The sequence below is a fragment of the Primulina huaijiensis genome, chromosome 11 (genome assembly GCF_012295235.1).
Source record: "Primulina huaijiensis isolate GDHJ02 chromosome 11, ASM1229523v2, whole genome shotgun sequence".
Lineage (NCBI taxonomy): Eukaryota > Viridiplantae > Streptophyta > Magnoliopsida > Lamiales > Gesneriaceae > Primulina > Primulina huaijiensis.
Genome location: NC_133316.1, coordinates 2,904,207 through 2,916,443, shown reverse-complemented (window position 1 = coordinate 2,916,443; position 12,237 = coordinate 2,904,207). Strand labels below are relative to the sequence as shown.

Genomic DNA, 12,237 nt, shown 5'->3' with positions numbered 1-12,237 from the left:
TCAAAATCTTAAATATATAATGATATCCTTAATAACCCTTTTATGAATTAAAAAAAAAGGATGAATCATCACATTTGAGTAGGTCCGGGAATGAGGCAAGTTTTTCTTGGCAGATGATTTTAGAAATTGGGTAAAGTAAACTCAATCCAATGACAAACGGCAACATTCTGGGGAATTCCACGGAGCTGTGGGGCATTTTACGTTCTGTCATTCTGATGAATTTCTTTCTATTTATAAAATCTACAAAAAAATAGCATAAAATTCACTTGCGTGTGTGTGTGTGTGTGTGTGTGTATTATAGTAAAATCATATACATATACGTATATAATAGTTTGTTCAATGTAATGTCGATACTATAGTAAATGCAAACTGATTGAACTTTTTTTTAAAAAAATAAAAAATTAAATTATATTTTACCGTAGTTCACCTTTCATATAACTATATAGTTTGCATGGTTATTATTGAGTTAATTCAACTAGAGTAAAAAGTTTGTCTCCTGTCTATTTCACAAAAACTCAACTCCTATGAGACAGTGTCACGGGTTAAATTTGTGAAACAGATCTTCGATGAACCAATACATGAAAAGTATAACATTTTATGTCCAAAGTAATATTTTCCACTTTAAAAATATCATTGTTTTTTTTAGTTATATTATGAATAAATATTGTGTATTATATACTGATTTAAGTGAAAAGTATTAGTTTTATTCACTACAAAAACATTTTTTTAGTTATGTTGTGAAAAAAATTTGTAATATGTGCTTATTTGAATAAAAATATTAATTTTTGTGTCAAAATTGATTTGAGAGAAAAATGTTAATTTTCATAATAAATATAGATCAAGTTGACTTATCTCATGAATACATATCCGTGAAATACTTGCACAAGAGAGTTACCACTCTCTTTAACTATTTTTTAATTTAATATAATTTATGTTCTTATGTACATTATATAAATATAAAAATAAAATTGTACAAATTTATTTTAATTTCATAAGAAAATCATAACTTTAAAATTCTAAAAATTTATTTTAATTTCATATAAAAATCATAACTTACTCTCTTTACGTTGAAAAAAGTAGGCCGTTGGGTGCTATAAATAGTTAGGCCACCCTTCTCAGCTACCATAGAATGAGTCCACAAACACATATCAATTTGTGATCAAATTCAGACTCGCACTCATGTATAATTACCAAAGAAGGAGCACGGCCTCTTCAATCTTAGATGCCTTCTCTCTAAACCCACTACCATATCCAGTTCTCCTTATCTTGGCCCTGATTTTCGTCTTCCTCGGTCTCCAATGGTACGTTTCCTACGAATCTGTGGTGGAATCCACAGAAGAAAACATGGGATGGGTGCTGATGGCAGTGCCACTGGTTCTTGTGTTTTCCGTGAAGTGGCTATCGAGTTTTGAGAATCCGGGGTGGTGGTTCTACGGGAGGTCTCCTTGGGAGAGGCAGCAGATGGGGTCGTACTTGATGCCGTCGGAAGGTGGCAGCTCGCCGTGGGGCGTGGCGGCCGTGATCGTGCTGTTGCTTGTTCTGATGCGGTATCAGTCTACTTTTCTTGATGGTTGGTTTATATGATGTTCCTCAAAATTATGGATAGCTATTTGGCTGTAAATTCAGTCAAACTTCAGTGTGGCTGGAAGTTCTTCAAATTTTAAAAGATTTTGTTAGCATATATATATCATATAATAGTGGAATGGATCTTTGTAAATATTAATTATTAATATAGTTTTGTTGCTGTAAGTGATTTTTTTTTGGTAAAAATTTCTGTAATACGGTCTCACGTATCGTAGTTGTGAGACTGTACTTCTTATTTGGATCATCCAAAAAAAAATATTACTTTTTATGTTAAGAGTATTACTTTTTATTGTGAATATGAATTAGGTTGATCTGTCTCATTTTTTTTCATTTTTATGTTTACCTTTATGCAGTTCCGCATGTTGTCAAAATTGAGTTAAAAGTCCTGCCAACTTTTTTTTTTTTCAGGCTGGTCTTTAATTTCACAATTTCAGATTATTTTTTTTAACAGATAAAGCATCAGCTTCTCATGGAACGAGTTAAGATTGAATCTTAATAACAAATATGCATAAATATTGAAATAGCAACATTCATTCGATCTAATTATTCAAATTTCACTAAAGTATATATACTACTGATCACACTATTTAAATAAATTTTGCTTTTATTTAATTTATAGTATGTTGAAATATTAATGTTGTATGGCAAAAATTTGCGTGAGGCGGTTTCACGGGTCTTATTTTGTGAGACAGATATCTTATTTGGGTCATCCATGAAAAAACTGAAAGCATTAATTTGTATGCTAAGAGTATTACTTTTTATTGTGAATATCGGTGAAGTTTACCCGTCTTACAGATAAAGATTCGTGAGACCGTCTCATAAGAGACCTATTCGTGTTGTATTTGGATTTATAGATTGATTTTAAATCACTAGATTTTAAATATAGTCAAATATATTTTTTGTTGTTTTAGATAAATTAGACTATGAACTTAAAATCTATTTTGCATGTTTATATAGTATTTCATATAATTAAGATAAATTTCAAATTTACTTAATAATGTTTCATTTGAAATATATTGTACCTAATGTAATTAATGTGTAAATAAATAAAATAAAGAGTTATCTTTACTGCGGTGTTCGAGTTGGTGGAATACGTGAGCGTTTGATCAATGATCATGAGTTTTATTTTCTTACCAAACACCTTCTTGGGAGACTTTGTCATACAAGGCTTGTCCGGTGTGGTCTACATGAATAACGTGATTTTCAGATTATTACGTTAGTCTAAGAATTAACCCAGTATGCATTGAAAAATAACAGTGGTGGATTCCACGCCATAAAAAAATTAAATTTAATATTTAATCTATTATTTCACTGTAAATAATAAAATTATAATTGAAATTCATGTTTTCAAATCTATCTTCCCAAATATATGTATTTTTGTTTTAGATTTTTTCGGTTTTATCCATTTCTTCAACTATAAAAAGATTTCAATCAATGGGAAGCTACCATGAAACAAGAAGCGGATTCCATGGGAGTCCCCCAATCACCAAATCTTGAATATTGCTCACGATTATTGAATTATAGCTCTCATCAAAACTTGGAAATAGGTTGACAAAAAAATTTAATCAACCATTTCAACAAAAATTTTGGGTTAAAAAAATACATAAAGATTAGAAAGTAGATATTTTTTTTGTCAACTTTTTTTTTAAGAAAATGACCTCTTCAAGTGTATTCACTTCAAGTGTATTGAATACACTTGAAGAGATCATTTTCTTAAAAAAAAAGTTGATCGGTGTTATTTAACCAATTTTTCATATTAAAAAATTTAATCGATGAATTAAATAGAATATCATAGACCGATAGGGTCACTACACATCATGGATCAACCGCCCTTTTGTCATTTATTATCTGAATGCGTGTCATGTTAATTGCTCAAAATTCAATTAGTTCTTTGTCGGTAAATAAAATATTCAAAGTGTTATTATCTCCGTCCCAATTAATTTCCACAAAAATTAAGAAATTAATTGAAAATATCAATTATACAAATAATTTTTCTATTTTAATATTTTTTATCGAGTAATTATATAAATGGTTTGTTATCTTTTCAATATTTAGTTAATTACAATACCTTTAATTAAATAAAAGTATACTAGTAAATGAATAGAAAAAAAATATTGTTAAATATGATGCATGTCTATATATTTTGAACATCGCTCTATGTTACATTAAATGTGTNGACGAATCTCTTATTTATATATATGGCAAAAATTTGTGTGAGACGGACTCACGAGTCGTATTTTGTGAGACGAATATCTTATTTAGGTTATTCGTTAATCTTTGATTAGATATTATATGTAGTGTTGGTCATCATAATGTCTCATAAATTTATGCGGGGATAGGACACGCAATTATGTTGTCCGCCGCAGCTATCAATTGAACATTATATACAAGACTATTTAATTCCATGAAACCTACAATATCATCTTGAACGTGGACTAATATATTGATTTTGATGTACATCGTAAAATTTTATTATTTCGAAAAAAAAATATAGACGTAGTTGTTTCTCAAAACGATTTTAAATTGAATATTAGGAGTTTTATTTGAAACGAGTTACCTTCCACATAGACATTATAATAAATATTTAAGTGTAATAATTAATGAATCGACTAAAATTCAAAGAATCATTATTGGGATAACGTGGTGAAGTAAAAAAAAATAAATAAAGAAGCTAACGACTACTTGTTTTCGTGACTCATCTTTGATTAAGATGTTGATAAAAGATGATTTTCAAAGCTCCATATATTAGAAAAAGAAATTAATTTTAATTTCACAATGCATTTCAAATTTACACTTATGCTGCCTGAATTAAATTCGCCATCGGTGGTTACATAAGGGCCATCGATTATCTTTTGGTAAGGGGATCGAATCCAAATCAAGTGACATGAAACTTATAAATATCTTGATTTTCTTGAACATTTTATTACCATCTCATGTGAACAAATAATTTCTACATATGTCTCAGTTGATGCCCGAATTGAGACAGTACGATGTATTTGAGTGATATAGGATGTCTTAGCACATAACCAAATGAGATTACTTATCTTTTTAGACTCGCACCAAACCATGTGTACTTCAATAACTAATCGGATCCGCCAAAGGGAAACCACTTGGATTGAAACCTCGATTGGTACGACACCAGCACAAGCAACACCACCACCAGCACCGCCATGCCCCACGGGAATCCGGCCATCCCACGGGAGAATTCCTGCCTCACTTGGCGTCCAGGTTGTGAGAACTTTGACAAATCAAATCCCCCACCCGATAGGGGCCTCGAACGCACGAAAAAGATCAAGAACACAGGCACCAAGAAGAGCAATAACTTGAAACTTATTACACTATTTTGTACATGCTCTTTGTAGGAAGAGTATTGAGACAATGATAACAAGAATATGACGATAGAGAAAACCGCCACGAGTGGCAGCGGTGGGGCGGATATGGAAGCCAAGGTTTGATCAGTCCAGCCTTGTTTCCATTCTGGACCCCTTCTCTTGGTATAAACCCAATCCATTTCTTTCATTTTCCTATTGCAGAGGAGTGGTGTTTAATATAGGGGGATAAAGGTGAGAGATGCTTTTACTCCAGAGGTGGCTTTAGCATCTATGCTTTGAGTGTGGATTCTCATATTAAAGATGTTCAGACTTGATGCCTATATTAATTACATTATTGAACAGATCTTAAACATGTTAAATTCAAGATGCTCAACTCGACTCGACTCATGCCACATGAAAAATAAAGCATAATAGCCTCGATAATTTTTCGGGTGTTTAAGCAGTTGAGAGACAAATTACAAATCATGGTATGATATCAACCAGGACATCGCTTAGCTAATATGAATATTACATACTATCCATAACGGAACCGCTCCAGGGAAAAAAAATGTCAGTGAACTCTATGATTCCGCTTCATCATATTTGTTATTCAAAATTATGAAGGAAAATGAGGCGCTACTTATAAGAGGATGTCATGTAGATACCGGATGAGGGAATGGCAGGTTGTGATGTTACACATTTATCCATCTCGTATGAGTGATTCTCTGATCCATTCTTTTGTGTCCAACAAACAATCAAGCCATAACCTTCTTGGAAGTAACGGAATTGACAATGGTGGCAAACTCAGGACCCTGCAGCAAGTGTAAGTGTGAGCATCAACATATCAAGAGATTAAAAAGCAAAAAGTAAAAAACAGAAAGAAGTGCATCGCACCACCAACAAACTTTTATTATCATTGTTAGCGTGTCAATTATCAAAGGTAAAATCAGTTCTTCTTGAAGAATAGAAGTGTCACCTTTAGGGAAGCACCACCCACAAGAAATCCATCAATATCTTCTTGCTTTGCAAGCTCCGCACAGTTGCTTCCATTGACCGAACCTGAGAAAAAACTCGTTAATGTTCAGAACATACAAACAATATATTTATAGTTCTATACTAGCATTCTAAGCAAATGGCAGATAGGAAGTTTGAACCGAATAATCAGAGTAATAGTAGGAAAAGTACAAATTTTCTTTTTCATGGGAATATAGATGCAGGTCAATTTCTAAAAACTCAAGGTTTAAACTGAAAATAATGTACCTCCATATATAATCCGAGTTTTAGAAGCAACTTGAGCAGACACGTTCTTACTGAGCCAATCCCTAACAGCTACATGAACTTCCTGTGCCTGATCTGGTGTAGCCACTTTGCCAGTTCCAATTGCCCATACAGGCTCATATGCAATCACAATTTTATCCCAGTCTGGAACAGCATCTGCATATAAAAGCAAAAGACAGAGAACAGATTAAACAATATGTTTTGGCATAAAATTCTTGTTTCACACACAAAGAAAGAGAGAGAGAGATAAGAGAGTCTAAACTTGCCGGCAAAAGCCTTCAGCTGCTGGTAACAAACATCAAAAGTTCTTCCTGCTTCCCTTTCTTCCAACAATTCCCCAATGCATGCTATTACTCCTAAATTCTGGCTCAAGGCATATGCAGCCTTTTTCCCAATAAACTGTATAGGATTTGGGTGGATAAGGCCTTATAAAGTGGAATAGAGTTGGCAAGAATTGGAAATGGTAAATTTTAATGCAAAATACTCCTTTTTCATTTTTTATAATAAGACAAAATCAAAAGATCTTCTATTTTCGCTTACTTCATTGTCTTCTCCAATTACATGTCTACGTTCAGAATGCCCCAGAACAACCCACTGGCACCCAAGGTCTTTTATTTGCTCCGCACTGTGCAATCATGTCAACACATCATACATCCAAAAAAATTTATAACGTTTAGCATTCAAACACCATGAAACATCGAAATCATTGTTCATAGTCTTTCCGAAAACAGATTAAAATATATAAAATGCTTCTGTCACACTATTGCATCTTTAAACAGAAAAATAATATCGGTATGATCATTGCATGTAGAAAGTGTGGCACACACCTGATCTCTCCCGTAAAAGCACCACCTTTTCCAGTCCAACAATTCTGAGCAGCTATCTCTACCCGATCAGATAGTGAGTTCTTTACTTGATCAATGTAGACAAATGGAGGTGCTACAACAACATCTACAAAAGGGAAAAGCAAAAAATTTAAGATCAATCTGGTGGTCTCAATTCGAATAGTGTTCTATATTCTAAATGTCATAATGATAACACATCCATGAGCTCAGATGGATGGCCCACCAACACTCCCTCTCTTTATCTCTCTATGTATAAAATGAGCAGAATACGCAAAAAACAACAAGTTCAGTTCATTACATTAACTATTTCATGGTGCTGCTTCCCCGTCAATTAAGGGAAGAATGTTCAGATAAAATTACAACTACCTCCAAAAATTCTTTAAGGGATTGGAATTCTTCTCAGTTGATATAGTTGCAGTCCATATCAGAACAACAGATTAATCTTAAACCATGACTTACACTGAACTATGGGGAAAATACTATATGCAATAAGCTAGGAAATAGGTACGGAAAAGAGAGAGAACTAAGTTATCTTGTTTGCAAATCAGAATGCAACTACACTGCAATCAAACATAGCTAAAAATTTGAGAAACAAGTTCACTTTTCAAAAGACTATCCCGTGAAATGGTGAAACTCAAGCTCCAGTGATTATTGGAAAAACTAAAGAAAACATAAAACCCTGTGAGTTTGTCTTTAAGACATGATATGAGATATTAAAAAGGAGAACTCACCAACATCAGACTCCAATGTTGCATTGTTTATTTCAGAAACCAGCTTGCTAATAGACTCTTTTGTCCCATTCTAAAGTAAAGTTTCAAGAAAAAGTAAATTAGCTGAGAAAAAAGGGAAGGCCTGAAAATAAAACACAAATGATTCATCAGACCTCGCACTATATGACTGTGAAATACTCCAAGGAAGATAGGAGAAACATATTACAGATGAAATCTATGATATCACCATTAATTGATTAAAATATATGAAAATATAAAGCACCCAAAGCAAAAAATTATAGAAAAAAATCAATTCTTGTCATCTGCAAAAGAAATTGCTCCTCGCGTTACTATAATAAATTTTATGAAGAACAAAAAGGAATATTTCTCCGAGTAATCTTAAAGAAGAATCTACAATGAAAAGAAGTCTTGTCCATTGACAATTCAAGCAATGTCAATACGTAACATTGTTCTTGAAAGTAGAGGAAAATCTAGAACATTTTATGATAAGACAACGTAATTACATGGTAAATCATTCACACAACATCTAAAAGCTATAGATATTTGTATCAAGTCTTTGGAAATTTAGACTTTTCAAGTTCAGTTTTTGATAGCTTCGTAAACGTTTAATTTTGACACTTCAAAGTTAGAGAAGCAAACTGATGCATAGATCCAAGGTCCAATCATAACTTAGAATTCGTAATGTGAATCAATCTCTCCATAAATAACAACACTCTGACTAGTTGAAGCCAGAAAATCAGGCTATGGAACGAAACTAAGAAGCATTCCGATGACAAAATGATACTTACACATTTCCAATTTCCACCAACAAAGAACTGCAAGTGAAAAAATAAACATCAAGATCAGGGATGGAAGATAGAAAGAGCAGAACACGAACGGGTTATCAAAGCAAAAGTTCTATCCATCGAATTTTCACTAATTTCAGAACAACCATTACCTGTATTTCAGATCTGCAATGTACATAATACATCATCTACATAATAGAAGAAGGTAAAAAAGCCAGATATATAATTGACCTTGCCGGAACCAGCCATCATAACAACGCCACGGCAAGCATTGTCGGAGGAGGCGATGCGGAGATGAGACTCGACGTTTTGTAACAACGAGTCGCTAGAGGTGGAGTTAGAGTAGTCGAGCTTCGGAACGGATTTCCTGAGGCCGGAGAAGTGAGTGGAAAGCTGTGCCACGGCAGCGGCGCCGAGTGACGTGGAGACAACCGCCATTCGTGGATTTCACAGGTTCAGTAATTAAGTCAGTGTAGTCTATTGATGCTTCAGTGATATCTCTCTATCCTTCCCTCAATTTGAACGGGTGGCGTTGAATTCCATGGTGCACGTCTACTCAGGTGTCACGCGTCTCAAAGGAGCGTGAAGAATAATCGCCATGTATAGAAAATAATGAAATATTTTATTATCTAATTTAACCAGCAAATATTTTTTAAAAACGACTTGAATATTTCAAATACATTTAAGCAGATTATTTTTTTAATAAAATAATTGACCAATTTTATTTTTCTAAAATATCACTTAAAAATAATATTAATCAAATCAAAAACATCTTCAAAAATTTGTTTCTTATTCTTAAATTTTAAATAATCGAATTCAAATAAATAAATAAATATATATATATATATATTTTTAATTTTTCAAATTAGTATTGTTTGGACAAATAAATTCAAGTAAAGCTGAAATTCACGTTACATCAGATATTTTTAATACTAATTTAATAAATGTCAACTAAAATTCAACATAGATATATCTTCTAAAATTTTTCACAAATTAAAAGGTTTCATTTGAATCAAATCCATCAAATGCAACCCTGGTCAAAAAGTTATGACAAAAAATTTGTGTGAGACGGTCTCACGGGTCGTATTTTGTGAGACAGATCTCTTATTTGGGTCATCCGTGAAAAAGTGTTACTTTTTATGCTAAGAGTATTGCTTTTTATTGTGAATATCGGTAGGGCTGACCCGTCTCACAGATAAAGATTCGTGAGACCATCTCACAAGACTACTCAAAAATTATTTGTTATGTTTTAAATTTATGGACTTGAAATCCCTCGTCTATTATTTTTTGTAAGTAAGTTTTAATCCTAGTGATCAAATCCCAAAATAAAGCCTGAAATAATTCTTACGTCAAGCACAAATATTATCTAACCCAAAAGAAAAACTATTCTTTAGATATTCATTATTTTTTATTATTAATACCGTAACAATTTATTTTTATGTTTAATTGAATTTGTTTATCACCAAATTATTAATTTAAATAATTAGCTTAACTATTTCATTTTAATTCAGCATTATGTTCGATGAAATGAAAACATAAATATTTATTAATGAGCAAGTTTTCTGTCATATTATAAAAAGGAGATTAACGACATCATATTTATTATAAATATTAATGATACAAATCATCTATAATATAATACAATTATTTATATTTGATCATTTTAATAAATGTCCAAATTTATCCTTACCATTCTTTTAAAATATAATATTTTTTTTTTAAAAAAATGACGTCATTGAAGCAAGCGCAACTGTGTTAGTGTCTGTTAGCGTTAGTTATTTGAAGTGTTTTTTTTCTACGTTTTTCTTATTTGCCTTCTATAGGACTCATATATAAAAGGGTTGAACATAGATCTTGACATAATTTTTCAATATATAAGAAATATCACTTTCCTCCCAAGCGGTTGTTCGTCCTAATATGGTATTCAGATAAAAGTTCTAGTGAATTTTTTCCCTCCGGAGATTGTGCGCAAGGCTTTTCGTAGATTCTCCATCAGTTATTGGCGATCGTAGCTGATTTTCGTACTCAACCGATTGAGGTTGTTTAGTGTTTCTGCGATTTTTGGCTATTTGTTGCTGAATTAGTGCTTGATATCTAGCTACAATCAATAGATCCATGGCTAAAACCAATATTTTCAATGATCCATTATTCTTCATCCGTGGGAATACTCCAGGTATGAACATTGTTACTGAACAATACATGATTTGAAAATTATGGGGTTTGGAGTCGTGCTATATTAATCGCTCTTCGTGCTAAAAATAAAATAGCAGTCATCGACAATACATGTAAGTTTCCTACTGTTGGAAGTGTCACATTGAATCAGTGGGAAAAGATGTAATATGCTGGTGTTGTCTTGGATCATGAACACTGTCTCGAAAGACATATTTGGTGGAATTGTATATTCAATATATGCTTTCGTGATTTGGATGGATTTAAAGGATCAATGTGATAAAATAAATGGATCTAGAATTTCTTCTCTTCATCGAGAAATTGGGAGACTAACTCAATGAAATAACTCAATTTCTGTATATTTTTGTAAGTTCAAGAAGCTATGGGACGAGTATAGCTCTTTGGTAACTCTGTCGTCATGTGAACGTGCTACGATGCATAAATATGTAGAGTATGATCAACAACAACAATTGTTGCAATTTTTATGAGATTGGATGATATTTACATGCATATTTGAAGCCAAATTTTGATGATGACACCTCTACCAATAGTTGGATAGGCTTGTTCATTAATTTCTCAATAAGAATCACATAGATTGCCTACCTGATCAACCTGCTTTGGGTTTTTACTCAAAATAAGGTCATGGTGATGAGTGAAGGAAGGATGTAATTACACGTGAGTATTGCGGATGGAATGGACACATTAAGGTAGACTGTTTCAAGTTGATATGCTATCCACCAGGGCATAAACTACATAAGCAACAAGGGAAAGAAAACTTAAAACGTCCAGGTCTAGATTGTGATAAGCATAAGACAGGAACTGTTGCTCACACAGTTGATGGGGGAGACAATGAGACTCATTCGATGATTCCTGTAGTTGGTTCTAGTTTCACTCCTGCTAGGTATGCCGAGATTTTGCAGCTGCTGGGAAGAAATACTCTATATTCATCGAACACTAATGCAAACATGGCTGGACATACCTCTAAGTGCAATGTTGCAGATCGGATTATTGACATCGGGGCTAACGAAAACATGACTGGTAATTTTTCATTGATGCACGATGCTAAGTCTTTGTGTCTTTGCCTTAGTTGTGTAAGGTTGTCAAATGGTAATCAACTCGTAGTTAGCAATATAGGATCTATGGCTATTTCAGACAACATTCTTCTCCACAATGTGTTATATGTTCTCAACTTTCGATTCAATCTCCTTACCATTTCCAAATTCACAAAATCCCACAATTGTTATGTCACATTTTATCGCATTGTTGTATATTTCAGGACCTCAAAAGTGGGAGGATAATTTTGATTGGTAGGGAGCAACAAGGCCTATATAACCTATATACAACATTGTCCAAGCCTTCTTATCTTCAAGTTGACCATCATACATCTCCTAGCATACTGCAATGTAATACTTTAATTTCATGTAGTTCTTTTAATGATGATTTGTGGCATCAAAGATTAGGACATATGTCCACATCTAGAGAGCATAAGTTTCCATTTCTATCAAAACATTTGAATTTGAATTTGACTTACTGT

General features: G+C 32.8%; 3 protein-coding genes across 3 annotated transcripts; 1 reads left to right on the top strand and 2 right to left on the bottom strand.

Moving 5' to 3' along the window:
- The first annotated feature begins 1,090 nt into the window (after positions 1 to 1,090).
- Positions 1,091 to 1,893, top strand: LOC140988603 (uncharacterized). Its single transcript, XM_073457622.1, has one exon. It carries the CDS (start codon positions 1,180 to 1,182, stop codon positions 1,582 to 1,584), a length of 405 nt encoding a protein of 134 aa, XP_073313723.1. The 5' UTR covers positions 1,091 to 1,179; the 3' UTR covers positions 1,585 to 1,893.
- A 2,773-nt stretch (positions 1,894 to 4,666) lies between these two features.
- On the bottom strand, positions 4,667 to 5,104 carry LOC140987770 (uncharacterized). The gene has a single exon (XM_073456426.1). It carries the CDS (start codon positions 5,102 to 5,104, stop codon positions 4,667 to 4,669), a length of 438 nt encoding a protein of 145 aa, XP_073312527.1.
- A 206-nt stretch (positions 5,105 to 5,310) lies between these two features.
- On the bottom strand, positions 5,311 to 9,043 carry LOC140988048 (triosephosphate isomerase, chloroplastic-like). Its single transcript, XM_073456901.1, has 9 exons — positions 8,766 to 9,043; positions 8,538 to 8,564; positions 7,750 to 7,819; positions 7,001 to 7,124; positions 6,714 to 6,798; positions 6,440 to 6,572; positions 6,156 to 6,329; positions 5,872 to 5,954; positions 5,311 to 5,707 (listed from the first exon to the last, which is right to left on the bottom strand). The coding sequence occupies exons 1-9, from the start codon at positions 8,970 to 8,972 to the stop codon at positions 5,651 to 5,653; spliced, it is 960 nt and encodes a 319-aa protein (XP_073313002.1). The 5' UTR covers positions 8,973 to 9,043; the 3' UTR covers positions 5,311 to 5,650.
- Between the last annotated feature and the right edge of the window lie 3,194 nt (positions 9,044 to 12,237).